The 27,683-nt window shown below is 43.0% G+C and overlaps 2 protein-coding genes across 5 annotated transcripts in view; one reads left to right on the top strand and one right to left on the bottom strand.

Moving 5' to 3' along the window:
• The window catches only part of antxr1d (ANTXR cell adhesion molecule 1d), a 29,528-nt gene extending 3,034 nt beyond the window's left edge, over nt 1-26,494 (bottom strand). The window contains exons 1-17 of one of the 4 annotated variants that reach the window (XM_026190044.1): nt 26,373-26,494; nt 18,122-18,193; nt 17,961-18,032; nt 17,539-17,620; nt 17,067-17,097; nt 16,919-16,992; nt 16,365-16,433; nt 16,195-16,275; nt 15,991-16,051; nt 12,432-12,530; nt 10,566-10,635; nt 7,343-7,421; nt 6,961-7,056; nt 6,825-6,863; nt 6,544-6,642; nt 6,294-6,458; nt 5,510-5,590 (exon numbers count right to left, since the gene is read on the bottom strand). In XM_026190044.1, the coding sequence (XP_026045829.1) occupies nt 5,510-5,590; nt 6,294-6,458; nt 6,544-6,642; nt 6,825-6,863; nt 6,961-7,056; nt 7,343-7,421; nt 10,566-10,635; nt 12,432-12,530; nt 15,991-16,051; nt 16,195-16,275; nt 16,365-16,433; nt 16,919-16,992; nt 17,067-17,097; nt 17,539-17,620; nt 17,961-18,028 (1,194 nt within the window). In that variant the 5' untranslated portion in view covers nt 18,029-18,032; nt 18,122-18,193; nt 26,373-26,494. Of the gene's footprint in view, nt 1-5,509; nt 5,591-6,293; nt 6,459-6,543; nt 6,643-6,824; nt 6,864-6,960; nt 7,057-7,150; nt 7,159-7,342; nt 7,422-10,565; nt 10,636-12,431; nt 12,531-15,990; nt 16,052-16,194; nt 16,276-16,364; nt 16,434-16,918; nt 16,993-17,066; nt 17,098-17,538; nt 17,621-17,960; nt 18,033-18,121; nt 18,194-22,060; nt 22,449-26,372 lie in introns of those variants that run through there. The other 3 variants (XM_026190045.1, XM_026190043.1, XM_026190047.1) reach the window with 3 other exon arrangements.
• Nucleotides 23,881-27,461, top strand: znf488 (zinc finger protein 488). Its single transcript, XM_026190048.1, has 4 exons — nt 23,881-24,001; nt 24,749-24,968; nt 25,341-25,569; nt 25,682-27,461. Exons 1-4 carry the CDS (start codon nt 23,991-23,993, stop codon nt 26,776-26,778), a joined length of 1,557 nt encoding a protein of 518 aa, XP_026045833.1. The 5' UTR covers nt 23,881-23,990; the 3' UTR covers nt 26,779-27,461.
• The last annotated feature ends 222 nt before the right edge of the window (nt 27,462-27,683 follow it).

Genomic DNA, 27,683 nt, shown 5'->3' with positions numbered 1-27,683 from the left:
ATTCTGCTCACACCACGTGACAAAGGAGTCGACCACAGCCCGGTACTCTGTCTCATCATCCCTGCTGATGCATCCAACCACCGCAGAGTCATCAGAAAACTTCTGAAGATGGCAGGTCTCTGTGCAGTGGCTGAAGTCTGTGGTGTAGAGGGTGAAGAGGAAGGGGGAGAGGACAGTCCCCTGTGGTGCCCCTGTGTTGCTGATCACCTTGTCAGACACACACTGTGGGAGACGTACATATTGTGGTCTTCCTGTCAGGTAATCAACAATCCAGGACACCAGAGAAGCATCCACCTGCATCGCTGCTAACTTATCACCCAGGAGGGTCGGCCTGATGGTGTTGAAAGCACTGGAAAAGTCAAAAAACATGACCCTCACAGTGCTCGCCGGCTGGTCCAGATGGGTGTAGACACGATTGAGCAGGTAGATGATGGCGTCCTCTGTTCCGAGACGAGGCTGATAAGCGAACTGAAGGGGATCCAGATGTGGTCTTACTATGGGTCGCAGCTGGTCCAGGATGAGCCTTTCCAGGGTCTTCATGATGTGGGAGGTCAGTGCCACGGGCCTGTAATCCTGGGGGCCACTGGGACGAGGCGTCTTTGGTACAGGGACGAGGCATGATGTCTTCCACATCACCGGGACCCTCTGCAGACTCAGACTCAGCATAAACAGTTTATGAAAGACTCCACACAGCTGGGGGGCACAGGCCTTGAGGACAAGGGGACTCACTCCGTCTGGTCCAGCAGACTTGCCTGAGTGAAGTCTCCTCATTTGCATCTCAACCTGGTATTGAGTGAAGGTGATGGGTGGGGGAGGGGTGTCAGGAATCTCACAGGAGGCAACATGTGAAGAGAGAGGCTGGCACAGTGGTGTGGCTCTGGATTCCAGGCTGACTGCAGGTGAGGTTGTGGGGGTGGGAGCAGACACTGTGGTGTCGAATCTATTGAAAAACAGATTCAACTCGTCGGCTCTATTCTCACCTCCCTCAGCTCCCCTGCTGTTGGTTGGCCTGAATCCAGTGATGGTCTTCATGCCCCTCCACACCTCTCTCATGCTGTTCTGCTGGAGTTTCCACTCCAGCTTCCTCCTGTAATTGTCCTTAGCCTCTCTGATCTTGTCCTTTAGTAACACCTGGACCTTCCTCACCTCCTCTTTGTTGCCCCCTCTGAAAGCCCTCTTCTTGTTGTTGAGGAGGGCTTTGATGTCCTTAGTCACCCACGGCTTGTTATTTGGGTAACAATGAACAGTCTGAGCTGGAACAATGGAGTCGGTGCAGAAAGTTATGTAGTCTGTGATACACTCAGTAAGCCCATTGATGTCCTCGGCGTGAGGCTCACAGAGTGTTTCCCAGTCGGTCACCTCGAAACAGCCCTGTAGTTCCGCTATTGCCTCCTCTGACCACCTCCTAACAGTCCTGGTGGTCACAGGTTCCCTCCTCACAATTGGCACATAGCGGGGGGTGAGGTGAATCAGGTTATGATCTGACCTACCAAGTGGGGGGAGGGAGGAGGAGCTGTATGCATCCTTGACGTTAGCATACAGTAAGTCTAAAGTTTTCTCTCCCCTGGTGGGACAGTCCACATATTGTTTGAATGTTGGTAGTGTATTGTCCAGTGATACATGGTTGAAGTCACCCGAGATCACAATAAAGGCACTCGGGTGCTGAGTCTGTAGCCGAGCTATGGCAGAGTGGATAGTGTCACATGCAGCTGTGGGGTTAGCAGAGGGGGGAACATAAACAGCCACCAAGATGACGTGAGAGAATTCCCTGGGTAAATAATACGGCCTGAGTCCAACAGCACACAGTTCAGTGTCCGGGCAACAAATCCTTTCTTTGATTGTTATGTTGGCAGGGTTACACCACCGGTTGTTAACTAAAACAGCAAGCCCACCTCCTTTACGCTTACCGCTAGCGATGCTGTCCCTGTCCGCCCGAACAGTGTGGAAGCCTTCCACTGAAGCATTCTCATCGGGAATGACCTGGTGCAGCCATGATTCGGTGAAACACATCAGGCTACACTCTCGGTATTCCCTCTGACTCCGTACCAGTGCTGAGAGCTCGTCGATTTTACTTGCCAACGATCGCACATTTCCCATCACGATAGACGGCAGACACGGTTTAAACCTCCTCCTCGCTTCGAGCCTCCGCTGTCTCACCGTCACCTTTTTTCTTCTCTTCTGTCCTTGACCTCTGCATCCCCGATGTGTTTTCCTCCAAATTTCAGCTGGTACTTCTGCGGGCCTGGCCAGCGAGCCGGCCGGCATCAGGGCGATCAGCTGATCTCTGGAGTAAACAGTCCGTGCGTGTAGGAGATGTGCCGCGGTCCCGTTCCATGATAAAAGTAACAGTTCCACGGCCACCAGAAGAACAAAAACTCTCTCAATCCACATGATTGAGTAAGAGATAGAAAACGGAGGAAAATACAAGTCAGAAAAAAAAAAGAATACGTAAGAAAAAAGAGCTAAACTAAGAGAAAAGCAGGAGCGACTGTAACAGGCTGCACGCTGGTTGGCGCATGCGCACTAAATATATGGCCTCAAATGAAACCTCTGGCTCATGAATAACAGAAAGAGAGGTGGAGAAACCTTAATTAAGGTGATATGGACACATAAGAGCTATGTGAGAGGTCAAGAATGAGTCACTTGTGATGGTCACTCTCCCCGTTTGCCCCTGTGACTGTGTAATATCTGTCCCTACTTTATCACCCCTCTTGGCATTTGTTTACTTCTGAGCCTCAACTCCTTTTCAGGAGAAAAACAAAGCCCTGAAACACCCCCAGCATCCCTGCTTGCACCACTCTTCTGACAGACACACACACAAAGCAGATTGTTTTGTACGCTCAAGGGGAACTCTCTTTCTCTTACGCACGCACGCACGCACACACACCGCCATTATAGTAAAGCAAACAGGAAAAAGAAGAGCGGAGGCACATCTGACCTGACAGCTCTGCCTGTCACCTCGCATGACATTACAGCAATTCACTCACATAAGGAAAATGCTGTGTGCGAACTCACGAGAGTTAACACACTTCATCGGCAGTTTAGGGTCGATACAGAGCAGATCTGTAATGTCACATTTTGAGATCCCTCCCCCACATAAATGAACATAAAAGGGCGATAAGCAGTGCATTTAAATGATACCTACCAAACATTTTTGGTTACTGTGGATCAGTGTTTCCCGACAGCCCTATCATTTAATCTCAACTACCCTTCCCAGAAACAACTTAAACTGGGACTAAGAAGTAGTTCCCATGAAAACAGCTGACAACCTTTTCTGTTGATTATTCATAATACCACTGAAATAGATGCTGCTGATAAAAAACTGTTTATTTGCATTTAGACTTCCAGTGAGCAAATGAACTCTGTGATACTGAAACACTATTGTGGACATACACAGATGTGTGAGAAATTATTGAAGAACTCCAAACCCTAGAATTGACACTGAGGAGTTCGAGGAGCCCTATTATGATTTGAGAAGGATTTTTGCTGAGATTGCTTCTGTGCACTTTCCCTTTAGAGGAAAGAGTGACTGTAAAGTGTATCCTGAGTGGGAATGATCTCCTACTGGATTGTTTGATTTGGATGAAAATGATGCGACCCATGCATCAGCCTAGTAGCCTGTGGGAGATTTGCTGTGATGTGAAGAGACTTTATATTGATTTTTCATGTAACATTTATAAATTTGTGTAAACTAATACTTTCTATAAAGTGGTGAGAAGAAAAAAAGAAAGGGGAGGGGGTTAGAAGAGGAAGTGCTCATTTGTGCAGTCTGTTCATGAGAACAGAGAGTTGGTGACCGCCCTCTGGTCTGGCCTGTACTGTGTGACAAGAGCCATCAGCGCCATCAGCTCCGGGGACAAAAGAAGGGAATCTCATCTGTCACAATATGGCTCGTGGCCTTTCAACTGCCCATCTGTTTGCGTGATGCTTGCTTAGGAGAAGTGACATGCACATTACAGTAGCGCGCACACACACACACAAATACACGGAAATGCACGCACACATGGCAGAGAAAGAGATAAAATGCAAACTTGGAGCGTGGCAGAAACTGGCAGGCCGCTGATGGCTGTTTGCAGAGGCAGTGAAGTAGGAGTAATGTGGGGAGAAAGCAGGACAAGCACCTCCTGAGCTGCTGGTTAACAAGCTGGACTGAGAGGTGTGATAGTTAATGCTATCTACTGCTGTACTTTTTGCCACCACACTGGGGCTTCTTAATAACCAGCTGTGCTGAGGTTTCTGGGTTTTGAAGAGATGTTTGTTGTTTTTACTGTGTGGAAGATCCAAGCCTGGCTTTATCAGCGATGAGCAATCACTGTCGTCTTTCATGTCTGATATGGCTATCAGCACCTATTCTAAACATTCTCTCCTCCTCTGCAGCAAAAGTGAATTCCCTCGTTTTTTTCCATGTGAGAAGTAGCGTTTTTTTATTTTTCTCAGTTAATGGCGCGTGAAAGGAGGTGGGTGGGGGTTATTGTTGAGTGTCTGTGAACCGCAGCCCCACAGAAAGTGTCTGACAAAGACTCGAGAAACTTCTGCCATGACAGAGATGAACTGTTCTGCGCAGTGAAAAAAAAAAGATGTGTAGGATGGAAAGAAAAGATAAAACCAGCGGTGGCGACCACTTTTACAGACGCGAGCAGACACACACTCGCACTGTTGCACAGTAAAGATGAATCATGTCATTGAAGAGCACAAATCGATAAATTTTACAGTGATGAGACCACAGCTATGAGAAGCGACAATGACACCATTTACAACGGAGCAGATGTTTCACCATGACAACCAGTGTGATGAGGAAAACATGTCTTTGGGGGTTACGAGATGCCAGACGCGGGGGTCAAGGTTAGATAAGAGGGACCGCTCTGCTCTCTGTCTCGATCTGTCACACTCAGTTGCAGGAAACGTAGTGATGTCATGATTCAGGACTTTTCAGCAGTGGCAGTAATGTCCAGTAATAGCACATTCAATTATTTTTTTTTGGTTTTTCTCATAAAACATAGCACTTAAAACAAAGAATGACACAATTTGTATATATTTGTTTACTATAATCATGACTTAACAGTAAACAGTGATGGTGAAACATGCTATTTGAAACCTCAACAGAAACCATGTCATTTTCTGGGAGTCAGAGGGAAAAGTACATAATAGCACAGTACGCCTTGTGTGTGAACAATTGCAGCTTTGACAAAGAGAGTCCTGTCTGTACCTCACTATTTCCCCTGTGAATGTTTTTCCACATGTGTTTGTGTGGGTGTGCGTGCTGAGAACTGGGGTGCTGCGTTAAAGATTTTCCTATGTCTTTATGGTGTCGTTATGCAGCGTGGCAGACAAAAGAAGGATGCAGATGCTCTACGGAAAGACAGAAAACCCGCTGTTTAGAAGGCAAGCCCCCTAAATTACTCGTAATCAGCAAATTATAGTTTGTGTCAGCCGTTGTGCATCTTTGTGGTTTCTTAAATTGCAGAAACGGATGAAAATGTAACTTGACTGTAGGTAGAAGCAGGCTCACCTCGTCTCCAGGCTGCGGTCTCATCAGAGATACCTGGTCATAGCCTCTCCTGAACAGAGCCCAGATAGCGTCTAGTTTCCCCTGGGGAGTCAGGAAAGTGAATTAAAAATGGAGGATTTATAATGAAACAAATGTCATATATAAATGAGAGTGATTTAAAACAAAAAAGTTAATCTAAATAAAATTTTTTTAGTGTGTTCTGCCAAGGTCCACAGACAGAGAATGAGACTGATTATAATGCCAAATAATATATGATTTTTTGAAAAGGACCATAATACCTTAATGTCTCGTGTGCCATATTTAATATATGAGTTTTTGTGAGTTTTTGAGAACATCATCAGTATGATTTTTTTTCCTCCTGAAAACTTACATAAATTGCAATAAATTGCAAAAGAAATAGATAATGTAGTAAATGTGATAAATAAATTAAAACTGCAAATTAATATTTAATTAAGCTTTAAAATGTGTCAGATGGTTCAATAAATGCTCTATTTAAAAAAAAACAATTTTAATTTTCTGGCAATTATTTGCTTGTCCAGCTCTTGAAAGGGTTAATGTACCTGTTTATCTGTATATCATTTGCTTTACTAGATCCTGAAATATATGATCAATTATTATTATTATGTTTTGATTGTTTGTCATATGATTTTTATTTAGGTTAGGTGCTGTAAATTTTGCAGCTTTATATAAAGATAAATATAGCTGACTTCCTCTCCTGCGGTTGGATAAAGTAAGCTACAAACATAAACGGAACATTTAAAGAGCATTCATATGATAAACTTACCTGAATGGGGGTGTACCACCTCCTCTGTTGTGGGGGTCGACGGGGAGGCTTTCGGGGCTTGGGCTCATAGGGTTCAAATTCCTGCTCCGGCATCTTCACAACAGCATTTTTAGGTTTGTCCAGCTTCGCACCTTCCTCTGTGGATCCTTTCTCCCCCCATCGCACCTTAAGTAAGTAAGAAATTTTTAAAAAAAAAAATTCGTCCGTTTGCCTTTTGCAAATTCTGAAAGTTGAGAGTGAGTGAGTGTACCTCCATGCGCTTGATGCCACCTACTCCTCTTCCTCCATAATATGAAGCATCCACTGTGGGCCACTTTTTCTTGGGTAAACCATCATCATCATCTGACTCCTGTTAGCGAAGCCTCAATGAGGATACAGCTCATATGCTTAAACACTGTTATTACTATTACTTTACTATATTAACTGCAAAAATAAGAAACATTGCAGTAGTCCTGAATTCTTATGCAAATCTTTGAATAGAATGAAAGAAAGGGGAAAGATTGCGACAGGTTCATGTGACAGGTGACTTACAGGCTCTGGAGGAGGAGGTGGTGGAGGCTCTTTGATCACCTGAAGCAGAGAAAAATAAATTAATAATATAGTGTAAACAAAAAAACAGTGTAGTTGTTTTCCTGAAAAACGAGGTCATTTGGTCTGTCAAACTTACCACAGTGCAGCAGAGAGGCCAGAACCACCACATCAGCAGCAGAGCCAACAGCAGGAATACCACGAGCAAGGATATCAACACGATGGTGCCGTCAAACTGCGCAAATGCAGATGGACGGGATAACGGTTAAACAGGAATAAAACACAAGTGAAGTGAAAACAAAGGGAAAGTGAAAAGCAAAAGTACTCACAGCCTCCTCTGATGACAGACGCAACAGAGGAGAATTCAGAGGGAAAGGAGAGATGAAGATAAAAGAGCCAAAAGAGAAATAAGACAGATGAAAGAAAGTTTTTTCAAAAGAAAAAAAAGGCAGCATGCCAGAGAGAAATATTACCATCTAATGTTGTGAAGCTGTAGTGTAAGCTACACTGGATCTACTTACACATTCAGTAGTAGTGATGTGAACAGAGCTGGTGATATAGGAGAGGCCTTCGTTCATGCTCACCTGCAGGTAGATCACTCTAAAGAAATACAAAAAACAACACAAGCCGGCTGCTGGTCATCTAACACAGAAGTGCTGACATATCACATCTGCTTGTATGAACACATTCACAGCGTAGCTTCAAGCTACTGTAAAAGTTTAACCAGGTGCCAAATACTTTCTTGCTTTGTCCATACTTGCTCCATTATAAGCACACGAAAATATGCTGACAAAAACGCAGAGCTAAAAGCGTTCGAAGAGGTCAGCGAGGTCTCCACCCACGGGAGGAATCTCTTCTGCTTGGACTGGACGCAGACCTCTGATGTGGAAACCACAGACAGCTAAAATGACTTCTAATTGTACAGCATTCAGCACCGATATGCGTAGCTGTAACTACTCAAGTACAGGAAGGGCGGACACAAGGGTGGGAAAAAGCAAATCATTTTAGATGGGAAGATAACAGGATAGAATGGATGGAAATGAAACTGTAAATAAAATAAAACAAAGGCCAAGACATTTGAGCCACATACGCTGGCAGGGGGTTAAAGAGCAGACTGCTGGAGTGTAGAAGAAGAATGGAGAAAGACTTCTTGTGCTTGGTCTAATGGTTTAGGGCGACACAGACAAGGGGGGTATTGAGCTTTGGGTTAAGTTTGAGGAGGGGGCGGGAAGGCGGAGGTCATTGCAGGGTGGTGGGATGGCTGGGAAGATGAAACAGAGGCGGGGGATGGGAGAAGGAAAGCCTTTCCTCATCCACATCCCCTCAGCGCTCCACGCCACTGTAGCTCGTCTCATAACTCATGCTGACACTGACTTGGGAATAGAAAATTGGCAGTGCAGGTGCCACTAATCTTTTCTTCTGCGTCTTCTCTCCTTTTTCTGTCTTTCCTTCCCCATCCTGTGGTCAGCCCTCCTTTCAGGCAAGGGACAGGGTGCTATCAGCTCCACGCTGACAGAGAGATCTCAGCCCCTATCAATCATCAATCTGCCCACTATATATGTCTTTGCCCCACATATGTGTGTGTCTTTGTGTGTGCGCTCAGGAGGGGGAGCTGCATCCGGAAGGTTCCCAGTCAACACAGATTTGTGTGACAGGACCGCCAGTGCCTTCATTCTAACCGACAGTGCGACTTGGGTGAGACAGGAGGAGAGTGAGGGGCTTTTGGTGGAGACCCTCGCTGATGCTGGAAGCCGGAGTCCCTAAGATCTCAAGTAAAGCTGAAGACCTAAAAATTCCTCAACAGGAAGCAGTTCACATATCTAAAGTGTAATAACTTTAGATATGTGAACGAAAAATTTATTTCATCACTGGTTGATAAAATTGCATAAAATGTTTTTTTTATAGTTTTAGTATAATCCATTAATCTTTTTTTAAGCTTGTGGTGTGTTATTATTTGATAATAACATGCATATAACATAATAATCACATATATCTACTGATGTTTAAGAAGCTGAATTTTTTTTCCTTAATAAGTGATTTAAAAGAAATCCATCTATTCCCTTCCATTTATCCTGATCAGGGTTGTGGGATAGCCTGGATGATAGCCTGGATGGTAGCCTATCCCAGCTACCATAGGGCAAGAGGCAGAGTACACCCTGGACAGGTTGCCAATCTGACACAGGGCTAACACAGAGAGACAGACAGCCAGTCACACTCATTCACACCTATGGGCCATTTAGAATCACCCATTAACCTAACGTAACCTTTGGACGGTGGGAGGAAGCTGGAGTACCCGGAGAGAACTCGGGGAGAACATGCAAACTCCTCACAGAAAGGCCCCGCCCAGGACTCTCAACTCAGGACCTTCTTGCTGAGGCAAAAGTGTCTACAGTGCATCACCATGCTGCCTGATTTCAGTTCAATGTTTTTTTCCCTTTTACTTTTTTTTTAATGAGATGTTTGAAAAAATGTTCTGTGAAACTGAAAACCTTTGTGATAAGCATTATGATCATGTTAAGAATGCTAAAACAGTCCAATGGGAGAGAAGAAAAAAGTATATAAAAGTGTATAACACCTGTCCAACCTGAACAGTGTCACGCTCGCCTCACTCTACATTTCCACTTCTGTTGCAATGAACTCATCAGCCAGCTGTTGGCCTTCTCTCTGGACCCTTCAGCCACCACAGCTGACTTGCTCTTTAGTAGCACTCAGGGTTTTAGGCAGTATCGACTCTTCTCTCCTCTGTTACATGGAAGGACGCCTCCTTCAGGCATCACTGCAGAGTGTAATGATGCTGCCTGTTTCGATCTGCTCTCAGGAGGAGTAGCTCCACCTGCTACAACAGCACACCAGCAACAAAGATCAGACACTAAAGCAGAGACACGTACAGGGTGTTTGCTGGACTTTACAGTTTGCTCCATATGTCTTTTACATTCTGTCATTATGTCAAACCCTAAACAGTTATATGCCAGTAATATACTACTTTTAATGTTCAGTATTAAAAAAATAGTTTGGTCTGTCAGTTTCGTGAGTTCTTTGGAGAAAAAATATTTCCTCCTTATCTCTGAGCAGTGGTTCCCCATCAAAGCAGTACTTTTCACTGGCGGATAAGAAAAGCTCAAATCATGCTAAAAATCTGAGTGACAGAAACAAGACAGATGATGACTGGGAGGTGTCTGAGGCCACAGGCCTGAGTGTATAATTATGCACAAGACTGCAGGCAGAGAGGATGGAAGGGCTGCTGGGCCTTTATCCTCTCCAAACTCAACCCACAGTATCTCTCTGTCTGCCCCACAAGGAAATTGTGCTCTGAATTACCAAGGGCAAAGCTGGAATCCCTCAGAGGAAACTTTACACTGCCCCGCTGACTCCACTCACACTTTGTCTCTGCCAAAGTGCCAGACAGAGATTAGGAGCATCACACACAAACACACCGGAGTTGTGAGGTTCTCTCGAGCAGGCTCTCATTAAGTCATGTTCCTGGGCTCTACTCCTGTTGTCCCCTTGTGATTGGTGTCTGGCTTCGTTAGCTGTGACAAACATTGATTGATCACAGACACACAATGACTTTGGCCCTAATTTGTTCAAGGACAGCAGTCTTCTGTGTCCACAACAAACTTGAGAGCAGCTGGCAAATGTCCGCATTACAGCTGTACGGGGATAGTTCAGAGACTGGAGCCACAGCTGAGAAACAATCTGAGGTAAATAAGGGTGGAAAAACAAGATCTGAGATGTGCTACTTACTTCCCCACTTCCTTTACCACAGGAGCAGGGCACAGCAGAAAGGTGTCCTCTATTCCAGCTGGTCTCTCATCTACATGGGGAAAAGCAAAAATCACACTTCTTAAAAACAATTTTTTTTTTTTTTTGCTTCTGATACTTATAAGTTTTTCTTTCAATCATGCCAAAAATCATGCCCAATACACAATACTTGGCATTTAAGCATGTTTTGGCCCATCCTTAAAATAGAACCACAAGAATGTTATAAAATGGCAATTTCAGAGCTCACTGGATGGGTTACAGCTGAAACTATTAGGGTGGAAAATTAGTTCTCAGTAGAACTTGAATTTTATCTTAGAAAATGAAAAGCATCTGGCATTAATCCTCAGAGAGGATTCTGGGTGGAACCATTATATTATGGATGGGTTCATCCTACTGCAGGGGTTCATGCCCTTTGTGTTTGGTTTGAGATAAAGTCCTCTTAAAGGGTTTCTGGTTATCAGATAATTATCTGCCATGTAAAAAATTTAAATAAATAAGCAAATAAACCACACCATATTTACCATAAATCAGATTTTTTTTTCTTGCTTCAGTGTTGTTTCCTTGTGTAATTATTGAGTGTTTCTAGTGAAATTGCTATTAGTTTTAATCTTTTAACTTTATGCATCAAGCAGAAGTTAAATTATATGCAACATTCTTTGACTGGAAGAAATTTGTTTAACATTTAAACCTATTTTCTGCACATTCCAGCACATAAAATAAAATATTTTTTGTGTTTACACTCACTCTTTCAAATAGATGCAAGTGAAACACAGCAGAAAATAAATTAAATCAAAGACCCAGCGGTCCTGTTGCTCTATTTTCACCTGTAAAGCAGGAGTAGGGTAGGCGGAGGTTTGCCCTGGTGCAGGTGTGCCGCAGCGGTCAGTGGAAGAATCCGCGAGTTTCTGTGAATTTCCCATTACGTCGTTGCGCACTTTTTTTTTTGCTGTAAAAAGAAGTTTTCTTCCCACGCACAACGAACACTAATGTTTTTGTCACTTTTTATGGAATCAAACTCAAAGTAAGGTCAGTACTTCCACGCTGCACGCTCATACTCTCCTGCACTCGATATATTATCCATTGTTGATCTGCACACAGCTGTTGCCACGAACGTCGCACTCGCTTACGTCATTGTCATGAGACACTTTCGCAAGAAAATCACGGTTTTAGTAACGCAGCGTGCTTACGGGAAAGTAACAGTAATCTAATTACCGTTTTTGCAATAGTAATCCCTTACTTTACTCGTTACTTGAAAAAAGTAATCGGATTACAGTAACTGCCCATCTATGGTTATGACCCTCATTTTCAGTGGAAAAAGCCCAAATGGGGCGCACCAGGTTAGTGTACTCATGCAACATCTATAGGGTTTTGAATTTAACCCCACAGAGTCCAACTTTCTGTTACAATGTCCCGAGGACTCTAAGGGAGAACATTCAGTGGAAACAAACCTGACCTGCCATTGTGTGGCAGTGTGTGACAAACTGAAAATGCAGGAATTTTTTGACAAGTGCAACCTTGAAATGCAAAATACCTACCCTTCTTTCCAGATATGTCTTCTTATGACTTTTCCCCAGAAATAAAATTATGAAGAAATAACCATTGTGCAAGCATCACCAGTGCACAATTGCAAGAGATGTAAATAGGGTTTTTTAGTGATAAAAAATAGCAACAGCACTGGGAGCAGCTCAGAGTGATCCAAGAAGGAAGACAGAAGATGGGACATCTGCCACATCTGAACTATTCTAATAAAAGATTCAATCTGGGAACAGGGTCCTGCTTAATGGCAAGCAGGAGAAAAGGATGCATACTATTTATTATAGTGTTCTTGTGTACACCTGCAGAACTTACCCACAGTATGTGTGTCATTTAATTTGAAGCTGCAGAGGACCTGGTTGATGTTTCTTGCATGGAGAAAGCCATTACCTCTCACAACCACCTGGAAACTCTCTGAGAGAAAAAATGGGTCCAGACATCAGGAATGATTAGTTATACAACCACTTATGAGAAACAATGGTAATGCATATATTTTTTTTAGCTGCACAAGAGTTGCAAAAGATCAAATTACTGCAGAAAAAGTATGCAGTCATTGTGGGCCAGACAGCCAGTCCCTTGCTCTGTTGGGCTCAACTTGAGCAGTGAGAACTTGTGCATGCCTCATTACTGCTTGTTTATATCTGTGTGCTTGTGCGTGTATGTGTGGAAAGGCCATAATATGCTCCAGTGGTGCTAATGCTAAAAGTGTTGCTATTCAGAAATATCTCAGACTGTGCAATAGCCAGGAGGTGTGTGCGAATGTGTGTGTGTGTCTTTTGACCTTTAATTTCCCCTAGGCACTGTTAAAGTGCACTGACAGAGGCTTGCCAGCATATGCTGGAGTGTCTATGTGGCTGCTTCCCAGCATATGTTAAAGAGCGGGGAAAAAAAACACTTGCTTAAAAACATGCCTGCTGGGCTGACAACAGCACAGTACTGTCAAAGTAGGTCTGACCTTACCTATGGCACTACCACACGGCGTTAGCTCTTGTGTGTGCCTGTGTGCAGATCTGTGCGTGTGCTGTAATTCTGCTTCTCCGTGGAATGTGCAGGCATTGGCATGTGTTCAGTGTATGCATGAATGAAAGTGTGCACACAAGTGAACTGAGGTTTCCCCTAGCAGTATCCTGGCTAATCGAAGGGAACATTTGCCAGCCACATCTTTAACATTTAAAGCACCAGCGTGAAGATCACTGGATAAAAACATCACAGGTTGCGGGGTGTATATGTGACAGTATTTCTTTAAAGGTCAGACAAGCTGCCATGAAATCCATGAATACAGATACAAAGAAAGAGAAAGAGCTGAGAAGACAATTGAAAAGCAAAGAAACACCAGATGTTTATGTGTTTACAGATTCTGCAAAAATGCTGAGTGCAGATTGAAGTCTGCAGACAATCCACGATTTACATCAACAATGGAAATTAGAATTATACTCGCACAAGCATATTATAATGCATTTGTTTAAAGACACTACAAAAACTGCACCAAACTCCTTGCTGACCTCATACAGCTGTGTATGTGCTTATTGACAGATTCAGTTTATCTTCACTTTGGTTTTATTTAAGAAACTTTATACAGTAAATCAAAGACCCTGTGACATTACAGTAGGCAAAACCCAGTTCACTGACCAAAACCTGAACCAATCACCTCATATATAAGAAAGTAGTGGTGACACAATATAATATAATATAATATAATATAATATAATATAATATAATATAATATAATATAATATAATATAATATAATATAATATAAGTTGTGGTCTATGTGGTTTGCAGTCAGACCAAGCAAGCTACACCATGGCATAGCTCACACACAAAAACCCACAATCTGATGCTAAATATACTCCAATGAAAGGGATAGATTTTGCTTTGTTCATGGGCATGTAGAAGTATAGAAAAGTAAAGAAACCCCCCCCCCCCCCCCCCAAAACAACATAGGAACAAATCAGGACCTCATTTATCCAAAAAATGTGAGAAGTCTATAATATTTCCTAACCTTATTTAAAAATAGATATTTTCAATTGTCATTATCTGACTGATTGAAAACAGCAGTGTTTTCTTAGCTAGAAATGTCTCAGTCACAAAATCTATTATACACACACACCAGGCTTGATGTGTTAAAAGGTCACTCCTGTCAGACACATGGTGGATGAGGACTGGTGGTGCCCCACCACCATGTCCGACACATATGCTGCTGCCCTCTCCTGTCTGCTCTCTGCTTCTCCTGCATGGCAACGTGTCCATTTACATCCACACCTGAATGGCTGGCAGGGATTTTGTTTTGTACGAATATGTGATTATACATACGAATACGCATGGGCACTGAGTGTGCGGAGAAAAGGGGGTACAGCTTGTCCCAACAGTGCCTCTTCAATCACGTTAGTGCAAAAGGACAGTGAAGGACAGGGAGGGGCAAAGGAGGAAGGCACGGCGGGTAGAAAAGGGTCAGACGTTAATGAAAGCAGCTATCTCTCCTGTCATGTTAGATCGAAGGCCGTACTCTCACTGTCCTCAACGTGTGCTTGTGTGTGCGCGCTGGGAATCAGTGCTGTCATGTCTTATAGTGTGGCCCAACGTTCACTGTCTGGTCTGATGGCCTGTTTGCAGGCAGCTCGATCTGGTCACTTCACATCAATGTGAGGGACGTGTTTACACACGTGCCGGGAGATGCGTGTGCGCTAGCAGACTAAAGACCATTTAAATGTGTGTGTTGGGGTAAAGCGTGTACGATATGCTATGTGACTACACGCGGGCCAAGAAAAATAACAGTGAAAGAGACTGTCACAATATAAATGTGGGGTGTCAGTATGTATTCACGCTTCAATGCATGGCCTTGCTGTTCAAATTAAATCACATAGCTAAATGATAAAAACTGCTTTACTTTATAAGAGTTTGGGGCAGGAGGGCTGGTGATTTCTCCACAATCTAAAGCCTTTTCTGGTATAATGTGAAAGCACCGGATGTCTGATTTCCATTGTATATGTGCACAAATCACAACAAAGGCAGACAAAGCGCACTATAAGCATTTGAGCATATTACAACTTAATTAATTAGGCCAGAGTAAGGCCTTGGTTAAAGCGGGTCCCTGCTTTCTTAGTTCACTGACCATTAGGCTGCTCATCAATCGAATAATAAATGAGGCTGCTGAAGGATATTTGGGCACACGTCGAGTGACACAAAGTCTCTTGCGCACTAACAGAAACTGTAATTATCATGTGAGAACAGCTTCTCCTTTTGTCCTTTTACGGCAACATGAATCTTCTCTCATCTCCTCTCTCCACATCCTCTCCCGTCCTTCATATCTCATAATGGATGTTAATCTCCATTGGTTGTCCTGGTAGCAGGGCTGCAAATGCACTCCCTTAAGTGAGTCCTAATAAGGTCATGTCAAAGCTCATCCATCCTGCTGGCTACCCATAAAGGCTCTCTCTTAATGCTTCATCTCTTGCCTCCTACTTCCTTAAACTGCTGTCTAGGAGCAGAAGTGCTGGGCAGAGGAAGTGAGGGAGAGGACAGGGTTTAAACCAACCCAAATGGCTATTTAGCATATACGATGTGGCAAACTAGGCCAGAGATGCAGCCATGCTTGAAGATTCATGGCTAATTCCTCTGACCAACACCCGCAGACCCCTCCTCCTCTTTTTTTTTTTTTTGCACCCATGCTGTGCTGAAGCGGCCATGCTAATTTCCCCCGGCCGTGAATGACAATACGCTCTCTGTCACTCTGCGGTCATAAGCATCCATGCGATTACTCAACCTCATGTTTCACTCCAGAGGCTTTGGATGACTGTCATCTGAAACAATCGCACACCGTGACTGCCCACTCTGTGAACTAGAAAGGGAAAACCCCCGCTCCTCACACCTCTTACCTCCTGCACACACACTGGACGGCTCTGCTGCCAGAATCTCAATGCAGGACTTCTTAATGATCTGAGAGAGAGGGGATGGAAACAAAAAAAAAATAGTTATGTGATACCTCAGTAATTTAATATGATGTAATATGATTTTTATGGCTCTCTTTTGTATGTGTGCGAGTGTTTATATGGTATACATGTGGTATGTGTGTGCCATACTGAGTCAATGATTCCCCTGAGGGCTTGGAAGCCTCCCCATACAGGAAACACATGTTCCACTGTGTCTGCAATAGTTGCAAGCTAGAAAAGCATACAGACACACAGACAAAATAAGATATTTGGATTTTTATGTATTTGGAATATTTCTGATATCTGTCAGTAGATCGTACCTGGGTCTGGTTGAATTCTTTGACTCCTACACAATAAACAATAGCTCCCATAGATCTGGCCCTCTGTGCCTGCAAACAAAAAGAAAGAACAATTGCAAAGAGATTCTTGTGGTCTCGTGGAGCCACTAAAATCTCCCCAAAACCACCATTTTCTCAGTTCACACAGCAAAAATGAAAAAACTGGTGTTTCACAACATGATGCATTCTCCAAAAAAGGGGCATTAACTTTTACGCATCCTGATTATTAATCATTTCTAAATAACTTTAGCAGTATTTATCATCTGTATTTGTAATAAAAGTAAAAATGACCATGGCGCAGCCAAGAGGGCAGGTCTTTTGCATCCAAATGGCAGATGCACCAATCAAAGCTGGCAAAATATTAAAGTGGTTTAAAATATGAAAACCATAATAAGGGCCACCAAAGAAGAACAGCACTAATAACATAAAGTTAACAAACAGCTAACAGGCACGCAGCCTACAGTAACGGTCCTCAGCCCGGCCGCAATATTTTCTCGACTGGCTCCAAAACGTTTCTACTTTACAGCACGTCTCACCTCTCTCTGTGCTGTGTCAAACTGCCACTCATTCAGCTCTCCGTCAGTTAAGGCGATGATGACGCTGGCAGTCCCTGCAGAACGCACAACTTTCACGTTCTCTGAAACTTTGCACTGCAATGTATGAAGCTTTTGGGTTGAAGCTTACCTTGTTTCTCTTTATAGATCTGTGCATTAGCCTACATTTAAAAAGAAAGGAATTCAACCGTAAGTTCAACAACAACCGAAACTCTCAGTTACAGATCATAGAAGAGTTACAGCCGGTGATCATACAGTCTAACACCTTGATACTGAGGTAGAGTCAAGCCACAGATCGCACTTTGCACACTGTGCTCTGGCAAAGATGGGTGAATGTCTTTAAATGTTTTGCTTAAAAAAAAACCACATTCCTGTTTTCACAAAAGAAAAAAAATTAATAAAAGAGTAATTTCTTTAAGAATGCCTCTCTTAAATACTTAGCTCGGCACTTTCAGGAAGGAGCAAGTAATTCATGGTTTGAGACACACCTCATACTTATCTAATTGCTCTTGGTTCCAGCTGCCAGGCACAATTAATGCTCAGTGGGTATTTTCTGGAAGGTTTATGAAGACTCAGATAGTGTGATTTAAACCCAGCCTTACCATCTCCAGGCCTAAGTTCATATACGTGTCTCCACCAGGGATAACCTTCCTCAGAGCCATTAAGCCTCCAGTGATGTCCTCCCTGAAGAATAAACAAACAGCCTTATAAAACATCCTGAAAGGATGTCGCTTTTAAGAAAAGACATGGAGTAAACGGAATAGGAAAGATTCAACTGAGTTGGAAAGTAACGTTTTAGCTTAAGTTTTAACCAAAGATAGTCTCACTTTTTGTATTCGTAAGGTTGCATGAAGCTGCATAAAATCTGTTAGCAATTATGCAATATCTGTTCTGTTGATCTTGAAGGGTCACAAGACCAGTTTAACAGACAAAGATGAGTAAAGATAGCATTTTTGTACAGTACTTGTACGCAGATACAGACATAACATAAGGGATTAGTCAGTTACTGATGTGTAGAGTTTACCTGTTCTCGGTCAGTTTCATGATGATTTTTCCTTGTGTTGAGAAGACTATGAAGGACATTCTCAACATAGGGCTGGGAACACAAAGTGCTTTTGCGTTAACATGGACGAAAGGAGAAAACAAAATACTAAAAACACATCAGTGACTAAATCCTGCTGGTACCTAATAAACTTTTCTGCCAGCTGCTCCACAAAGGAGTAGATCTCTATCCAATGATGCTTTACGCTCCCAGACCTGAAAAATACCACAAACACGGACTTGTGTGATGTGATGCTGTAGCATATTATTCCACCTAGATCAAAAAGAAGGAAAAGAGAAAAGCTGAATTTGAGGTTAATAAACTGAGGTTTATTTTCATGCAGTGATTTAGAGGTAGTGTGCCTACAAATACTAAGGGTTTAATGATTTTTTAAGGAACAGCAGTTTATTTCTTACACAGAGAAGACCGTCTTCTGGTCACTTAATCACATTCCCTTGCTTTGGACTGTAACCTGTCGGCTGTGTGCTGCTGATTAGCCCGCTACATGCTGCTACGTACATGACAGTGTCCTTAATGAAATCGAGTCCCATGGGGCTGCTAATGGGGGCTAATTGCTGCTGGGCCAGAGGGTTGAGGTTAGACAGGGACAGATGTAGCAGTCTGCCTCTAGCAGGGACCACGAAGCAGGCAGCTGGCCTGTGTGTGTATAGTGGACATGCATGTGTATGTGGAAGAGTGCAAGTGTGTGTGTTTGACTGTGAGGGGGAACAGATGGTCCCACTGAGTGCAGCCAGCCAAACAACAGGTTGGGGATGCACGGAGTAAAAAGGCTGCGACATGAACAACAGAGGGACCCAGAAGTGACACTCAGCAGGGGGTAAAAGTGTGAGTGTGTGTGTGTGTGAAGGATGCAACATCAAACAGCTTGTAAACCAAAACTCTGCAAAGGTCAGGCATCCGTGTGTACACATAACAGGGTCATGAGCAAAGTGAAAGTCTGAGCTGGTCAAATTTACGACAGCTCTTTTGAATCTTTTATTTTCCCCAGAACTGCCTCCTCCACTTTTCCCTTTCCCAAGAAGTAAAGGCATAAAAAAGTCCCTGATACAAAAGTTTACTAGTTAAAAAAAAACCCATCTTAATCCTTTCTTGGTGCAGAGCTCCTATTTGGGAGCTGTCTGGGTTTACTTGACCTTACCTGATTAAGTATGAAACCTAAACTTAATCTTTGAACAGGAAGTCATTATTTCATTATATTAAGAAAAAGTGTGTCCTCATATGGGGCCAGTGGGTTTATTTTACAGGCTAAAGATATGAAGATATGCTTCATGAGGAAGCAGGGTGCTCTTTGTTACAAATACACAAAAGAGGTTTTAGTCCAGTGCGCAGGATAGGAAGTTATGTGACACACTGCCAAAAGTAAAAACTGTGTTTCATGTACTGCTCATTAAACTGAGACTAAATCAAAGGGTTCTCTTGTTAGGTAACATTAACATTGCAAACTACAACCAATGAGAGGATGATTGGGCCTCATTTTTGTTACCAGTCCTTTTCCATATACAGAACTTCTGGTTTGTCAGTTGTCATTTTTTCTTCGTGATAATGAAAATATCTGCCAGGTTTCCCCAAATCCTTTTAGGACATTTATATATAGTAGATTTTTTAAAAAGCAGTTTCTGACATTTTGTTTGAAAACATATTGTTGAGACAGACAATTCTCCATCCACAGAAAAAGCACAACGCATTCAAAGTCGTCTCCTCTGCTGAAAATTAAAGCAATCTTTCTACAATTTTAGTAATTACCCTTGAGTCTTCTACCTGCATTCCTAAACTGTGAGATGCACAGTCCCCTTTTCCAAAACCAATCCAAAGCACTTGGATCGGTCAGCACAAAACTCTGTTCAGAGCCCAGCCATAAAACACAACACCTATTATTCCATTTGTGGGCAACCAGATAGTCCGAAAAAAATGCAGCATGGTATTCGGTGCGGCTCAGACACGGAGAGCAGGAATGTAGGAAGCTGATGGTCGTTTTTCTAATGTTTATTCTGTGTATACTGAGATGCTACAGTGGAGCGTGCACACAGTCTCCCCTTAGCATGTCTCATAACCTACTGGAGAGTGTAGCAAAAGCAAAACCTGCAAACAAGATGAGTATTGATAAGGTGAAGTCCAATTTAGAGATGATTTTGCCCTATTCTTTCTTAAATATTAGTCATTGTGTCGCATTTGATATCAGCCAAGAAATCAGTGCTATCTCAGGAGAAAGATCAACAGCTTCCTGAAGGCCTGCTGGAGCTTGCTAGACAGTCAAAAAAAGAAAAGGGGCGTATCAGAGGTTTAGCCATGCGTGACATGCCGTGCTCCCCAGGCTCCTCCTAAACTTTTTGAAGCAAAGGGTAAAGAGAGAAGAGAGGGGCTGACAGATGTTGCCGTGAACATTAAAAAGATCATCAAATATGTCGAGACCAAAGTAAAATGTCACTCAGCTCGTCCACCTCGCAGCTCATAGGTGGCGGTGGTGCACACGGGTCAGCCGAGGACATAAAGAATTTTTTTTTTTAACCATTACCTCAGCATATTTTCAAATGTTATATACCACATTGTTTAGCTGCTTCACCGCAAAATCACATCACTCCGTCTGTCGAGAACATAATTATTCCACTGAAATTCTAACCTGCTATTCTTTTACACAGGGAGGTCACAAATCCAACCATACCTTATGGCTTTGTTGTCATTCTCTCTCCTTGTATCCGTCTACGTTGCATGTTTAGACTTGCTTGTCTGTGACCATGTGCATAAATCTCACCTTGCCGCTCATGCCAAAATAACAGAAACATGCCAATTACAATGTCTGAAACGACATGAGCTGGAGCGCAGGGTAAAATCATCAGGCTTACACATGCCAGAACAGTGGCAGAAGCATCCACAGTGACCATGCGGCCTGAAAAAATGCTTTGAGTCACTAAGAGTCTGTAGAATTTCATAATGATTAAGATATTTAAAGAGCGTCCTGGTGTTATTCTAACAGTACTGATGTCAGTAATAGGGTAATGGATTAAATTCAGACTGGGGACCTTTGTTTGACATTCCCACTGTCTCAAACTTCATTTCCTGTCCACCCACCAGACAACTATGAGTTGAAAAAAGAAGGAGGAGGAAATACTTGGAAAGAGAAACAGGGACATTTTAGGATTTCTCTAAGACCTCTCTAAAGATGCAGGAGTACCACTTTACTTTAAACAGCAAAGTTTTTGCAGCAAACGTTCAAAGTGGAATTCTAACAAAACAGAGAAAAAAATGACTGAATGATCATCCTGGTGGATGATAAGAGCCAGGCAATGACAAAGAAGATCAGCTGGAGGATGCGCCTTATGCAAGATGTTTCATAACTTACACCAAAGCTGTGCATTTAACTAAAATGCATTAAGAAACCGTTTATCAAGCAGTAATATAACGATCAGCTGAGCCAACATCCAGTGTAAAAGGTGTATTAGAAACAATGTTTTTGTTGTGTTTGCTTTCAGTGCAAAACCCCACTCTAGTCGTGACAGGAAGCCATTAGTTGATGCTTCTTCTCTTTATTTTGATGGAGCCGATGCTTAAAGTGATAACCGGCCCATATAGCACCGCTATGGGGCAGCTGCAGCAGCTGTGTCCGCAGGCGTCATCAGCCTGAAACTCTATCCATCCTGCTCGCCCTGCCCACATCCCCTCGGTAAAGCTTGGTCTTTTTGTCTCACCACTTTAAACCGAACTAAAAAGAAAAGCATGCCCCGATGTCAAGAATATACTTCCAACTTAAATTTCAATCTGATTACTTGCATGTCCCGAAGACACAAAACAGCAAGTTAAAATGATTTTAGGTATGTTTCTTTAAGTGAAGTCATTGCGTTGCACAGATTTAAGATTCAATCTTGTGATTTGGTGCAAAAGCCAGTTTGATTAAAATGAAGACTCTGGGTATTTTTTCGACTTTACACGCTCACTCGCTTTTCTCAGACTCCGTTACATCAGGAGGTCCGACTGACGCGCTCCGCGTTTCCAAACAACTACACGGTTGCATGGCAATGCGCAGCGACCAGAAATTAACAAAGCAATAAATAATATCCGAGACTCACTTGTCCAGAACAAAATAGAGGTCGAAGGCGCCCTGGCAGGACCTCTCCTCCTCCTCCTGTTGCTCTCCCTGCAGCTCTCCTCTGACCGAGACATCGAGACAGAAAATTCCAACTACAGCCAAGACGAGGAACATGCGAGCCCGTGTCCTCGCCATCTTTCCCGGTTACTGTTGACTACTCCGGCACTGCAACAACTAAAGAGCTTCACATCTCCCTATCGTCCGTTTCCAGATGGACTCTGTGCACACACACAGCCCCGTTTCCTGGTTACGTTTTCTTTCACGTTATTTTGAGTGCATTCAGTCTGGAAGAATCTTGTTAAGACCGAGCCGGCCTCTCCAAGTCTTCTCCTTCGATTGAGAGAGGAAGGGGGAAAAAAAGAGAAGCACTAAAGCTGGGCAGGATGAAGGAGAGGAGCGACACCCGAGGAGACACACAAAACTCCACTTTATTTTCCTCAAAAACTGTTACGGGGGGAGAGTGGCTGTGTACATCCTCGTTTTTGGGATGTTCTCTTTGGCCTTATCAGTTTGTCAAAAATAAAGATTCTGGGATGGGGAAAAAGTGTCATGTCCTACTAGTGTGGTTTGATTTTTTGTTTTTCATAGTTGGAAACATCAGACGACCACAAATCAGATGTATTATACATAAATAATTAAATTTATGTCCATGTCTTTTCTAATATACCAGTTACCAAAGGCCTAAAGTCGAATATGGTCTCCTATTCGTCAGTGCAGTCAGTGAATTGTATAGTGTTAATCAAAGAGTTCATAGCTTGTTTTAATTTGTGCATGAAAGAAAACGAATCCAAAGAGCTGCTCAATACCGTCATATCCACAGGACATGGTGCTGCTGAAAGGATGTCCAAGTGTTCCTGTGATTGTGATACGTTGCCACAAACGGAAGAAATTTGAATTCTAATCCAAAGTAAAACACTATTTTTAGTCTATAGTGTAAAAGTGCTTTAACCAGACAGTTGGAGCGCGACCAAAGAGTCCCCCCTTCGAGGCTTCTGCGTCCCCACTTTCTCGTTACACAAAGTTGGCTCACGAACTACCAGGACATTTACTCAAAAACCAAAGCTTTGATGCAGAATAATCATTAAATGCTCATTAGACAGAAACATTTAGTTTATGAATAATGTATTTGCCTGGTGGCAAACCCAGACCACCCTGCATCATGTCATGTAACAGCGGCCAATTTTACAATTTCCCACTGCCCACATTAGACAGTTTCCATTAGTTTCTCGTAGCTAGACACAATGTCTCCAGAAACGTGACCAAGACCTCTCCGCTCAATCCCACATAGCGTGCATGTGCTGAAGTGCAGTCTCGAAGTATTACTCGCGTCTTTCGTTTAAAACCATGACATGACAGATTACCACAACATTATGATTTATATATGATTAATTGCATGCTGGCAAAAGAGCGGGCTGTTCCAGCGTGCTGCTTCGCCCAGTTTGTGGTTTTAGTAACACTATAAAATTAACAAATAATCTGTTGAGACCTGATATGAAACATAAGAAAATATGACTTTTGTCCATCAGCGGTGTTCAGGTCAGCTGTACAAGGCATAAATGTGCGTTATTAACCAGCAATCACTGTTCTGTCCAAACAAACACCCACGTCTTCCCTTTTCCACGGAAGGGAACTGTAAACCAGACAAAGGAAAAATTACTAATAAAATACTAATTTGAAGGCGCGCGAGTGAGCGTGTGCGCGAGCGCGCACGCGTTTGCATCAATGCGCCACGCTTCAGTGCGCTCTCTGAAGGGGATAAGTGGGAATGGGAGAGGGGAGAGACGACAGTGCGGAGGAAGATTCAGCCGGATAAGTAACTCGTCAGCAAGAAAAGGGAAGGCTTCGTCACCGAGGTCCGCTGCACCTGCTGCAACTTCCTTGGCTCCCAAACGGCTTAAACATCCTCTTCCATGTCCGGCGGGTGAGTTCGCATGGCAACACAGGCATGTGCGTTTTTACTCTTAAATGTCAACATTAAAGAAGAAGAAGAAGAAAAAAACCAAAAAAAACAAATCGGGGATTTTTAGATCGGTACCACATTCTGTCATGATGCTGTGCGGTTCAGCTGTCAATATTTTAAACCATAGCCTACAAACCTAAAAGATTGCATACTTTTAATTGATCGGAGAGAGGGAAAACATTAGTCACGCAATCTAAGAGCGTTTATGCTGTTTATACATTATGGAAAACATACTGAACTTATCCTGCGCGTTGAGCAGGCAGCTGGACTCCACGGCAGATGTGGAGACAAAAGGACTAACCGAGTGAAAAACTGAGACAAAGGACGTTGGTAATCATTTTGCCTCGACACCGGCTGCTCTCACTACGCAGTGGTACCCTCGGTTTTACTAGCAAATGAAAAATAAAATACACTTGGGCAAATTTATTTTCATTACGATTTTGGAATTCTGTGTGTGCTTGGATCAGATCCAAACCGGCTAACTGCACATCGCACAAATCCAACCTTTTTTGAGTTTCATATAAAACACTTGCACTTTTTTGAGACAAGATATAAATTATAATTACTATTCCAGGCTGATTTTAACAGGAAATATAATGAGATTGCTCTACTCCCCAGGTTATCTTGCCATTCTGTTAAACAACATGAATTTTAAAACTATTTTGGAGTAATTCTTCACCTTTACTAACAATAACTATTCGATTACAGTTTAACGATGGATCATACTTTCCTGCCTCGGTCCATCTGGACCGGCGACAGTAAATTCCTCCAGCATTCTTCAGATCTCTACACCAGTGTGGTAGTTGCGCGCAGCATCCCTGCAGGCACATGCTTCGGTCCGTGCGTGCTCCAGAACACTTTCTACGACTCTATCGCTTTCATAGCGCAGAAATCCTGTGACAAGAGAGCGAAATCCTGTGTGTTCAGGGTGCGTATGACAAATTTGTGATAAACTGTCTTGCAGATATACTTTGTAACATCTTTACTGAGTTACTATATAACTCAACGGTGACATGATTCCAAAAGTAAAGGGTTTTTCAGATGTATATAGTTTTAATTGTCATACGTTACATCCAGGTTTTTGTGTTATTATGGGATTGTTTTTGACCAGCTGTATTTTGAGTGTTATTGTACTGACCAGTAAAAGAAAAAAAAGTGTATAAAATCACCTCAGCATTAAAAGATGCAATCTGCCACCAATTAACTATTTAAATTATTTACAAGCAGGCTCTTAGAAAGACAGAATAAAAATCCTCTAAGTCGGGACACTGTGTAAAACATCAGGGGTTGCTATCAACAGGTCGATCCTGAGGCCATGCGTAATTCTGCCCTGATGCTGTCTTGGTTGCGGCTCGTGCAAGCTGCCCGCAACGGCGAGGAGCAGAACACAGAGGCCTTTTTGAAAGGGGGTCAGCTGTACGTGCGGACTACCCGGGACATCCGGCAGGAAGAAGAGCTGCTGATCTGGTACGACCACGAGCTGTCTCATCTGCTGGGCTTCACCGAAATAGCAAAAGAGTCAAACGAAGGTGAGACTGCCCTTTAATGCATGTGCACGATTAAATCAAATTTTATGTCACTCCAAAATCATTGAAATTATTAAAAACAGTCACGTCATATTGTCTTTCGTTTTTCTTTCAGAATTAAAATGTGGGCGATGTAACCAGGTCTTCAAAAACGAGCATCCCTTCCTGGCTCACTGCAGATTCTTTTGTGCTCACGTAAAGACTGACACCTGGAGCCGCGAGCTTTATGAGCACAAGCACGTGGAAATTAAGAGGCAACGCCGAGTGACAGATTTCCACAACATTGCCAGAGATTTGGAACACAAAAGAACTGGAAACAACGACGACGCGGAGACTTCCCCAAAGAAGAGAAAGTATGAGGAAACTCTTTATCCAAAATGGAGAAAAACGGTTCTATTAGAGAAGACTAATATTTCAAATGATGATAATATTACACCACCGACTAAGAGTTACGACCAGCCAGCAGGAGACAGCCCTTCAGGTGAGGGGAAACGGAAAGCTGAGACGTTGAAACTGGATCTTTTGGAACGTAAAAGTGAGGAGCTTGTTCAAGGTGATGAATCCAAGTGGACTTTTACGCACGACAGAGATCTGGACGCGCGGATGGAGACAGGAGGGGAGGGCTCTAGCATGCATTTAAGCAGCAACAGTGCATTTTCTCTGGTGATATCGAACAGCCAGGGCGAACAGAAAAGCGCATTTTGTAAACCGAGTAAAAGAAGTTCTCCTGTTGACCCCCAGGCTCACCCCAGCAGAGGTTCAACAGCCCCCTCTAGCCGCCTGGAGGAGATGACGAATGCATTTACCTCTAGGACGTCTGTGGGATACAATAATCTGATACCATCCAACATCCTGAGCAGTGACTTACAGACTGTACCCTCCCCGGTAGCATTAAACACTGCTTTCCATTACGCGCCGGAGCACTGGTCTAGAAACATAGGCGCTCAGCTGCAAACCACATCGGCCCTCACGATCCTTCCTCCGACTTTTACCACATTCGGCGTGTCGGTGCAGAACTGGTGCGCCAAGTGCAACCTGTCCTTCCGCATGACCTCTGACCTCGTTTTTCACATGCGCTCTCACCACAAAAAGGAGTTCGCCGCAGAGTCTCAGGTGAGGAGAAGAAGGGAGGAGAAACTTACCTGTCCAATCTGCCACGAATACTTCCGAGAGCGGCACCACCTGTCAAGACACATGACATCCCATAACTGAGACAAGAGAAGGGAAAGAAACTCTTTATTTATTACCTAAATGCTTCTCATATTTAACAAGCTTCGACTGCAACCCAAGGCAAGACTTTAGTGTATATCTTTGAATGTAGGTAGCTGTATAATAACAAAACGGATACACATGCCCATCACAGCTTGTCCACTAGATGACGATAGAGGTGCGTGTAAACTGATCTCAGTGCAGTTTGTCCACTAGTTCAGTATGTTAAGTTATTTTGTGCCTTATGGAACTCAGGAGGGACAGAGAGGTTTCAAGGACAGCTCATGATTGTCACAAATATCTCAAAGCAATCCTCTTTTGACCATTTGCTTTTTCCTCGATCTAAATTGTACAGGAGGTATGGGTTGAGTGTGTATGCACATTAGTTTTAAAATCTAAAATTATATAAAGTGGGAATAAAAGCTTGTGGTGTATTTTGTTCCATCATCATATGGGTTAAAATCAGAGGGTCAGTTTTTCCAGTTCCAACAGGAGGTGACTGAGACCACCATTTGCCCTGTATTGATCATTCAGTGTGTTTAAATATATATTAGACACGTTTATTGTTTAGTGTATGCACCCGTATAACATTCCTGTGGCATTTGAGATCTGTATCCAGCATTTTAGTCTGCTATTTGAACAAATGAGCTGAAAAATACCATATTAAGCAGCTCATTTAAATAGGATGCCTGCTCCAAAAAAAAAAAAAAAAAAAAATCAATTATTAGTTTTATAAACTTCTGAGTTATCATTCATCTGCAGACTTGGATGTAATCCAGGTAGACTGCACCACTTTGAACTTGTGATTTTATGTTTATCCACCAATCCTGTGCCGCTTACTTTCCACTAGGGACAGGCTGTGGACAGATGGACATAAATAGTTCTCTGTTGCAGGTAAATGAGCCAAG

Source organism: Astatotilapia calliptera, chromosome 13 (assembly GCF_900246225.1).
Source record: "Astatotilapia calliptera chromosome 13, fAstCal1.2, whole genome shotgun sequence".
In the NCBI taxonomy this organism is placed as follows: domain Eukaryota; kingdom Metazoa; phylum Chordata; class Actinopteri; order Cichliformes; family Cichlidae; genus Astatotilapia; species Astatotilapia calliptera.
Note: the sequence above shows the minus strand (reverse complement) of the source record. Positions and strands in the feature narration are given on the sequence as shown.

Bases quoted from the DNA above. Each gene is read 5' to 3' on its own strand.
- znf488 (XM_026190048.1), top strand. The intron at 24,969-25,340 runs GTGCGTATGACA...TGCTATCAACAG, and splicing joins CGAAATCCTGTGTGTTCAGG to GTCGATCCTGAGGCCATGCG. The intron at 25,570-25,681 runs GTGAGACTGCCC...TTTTTCTTTCAG, and splicing joins AGCAAAAGAGTCAAACGAAG to AATTAAAATGTGGGCGATGT.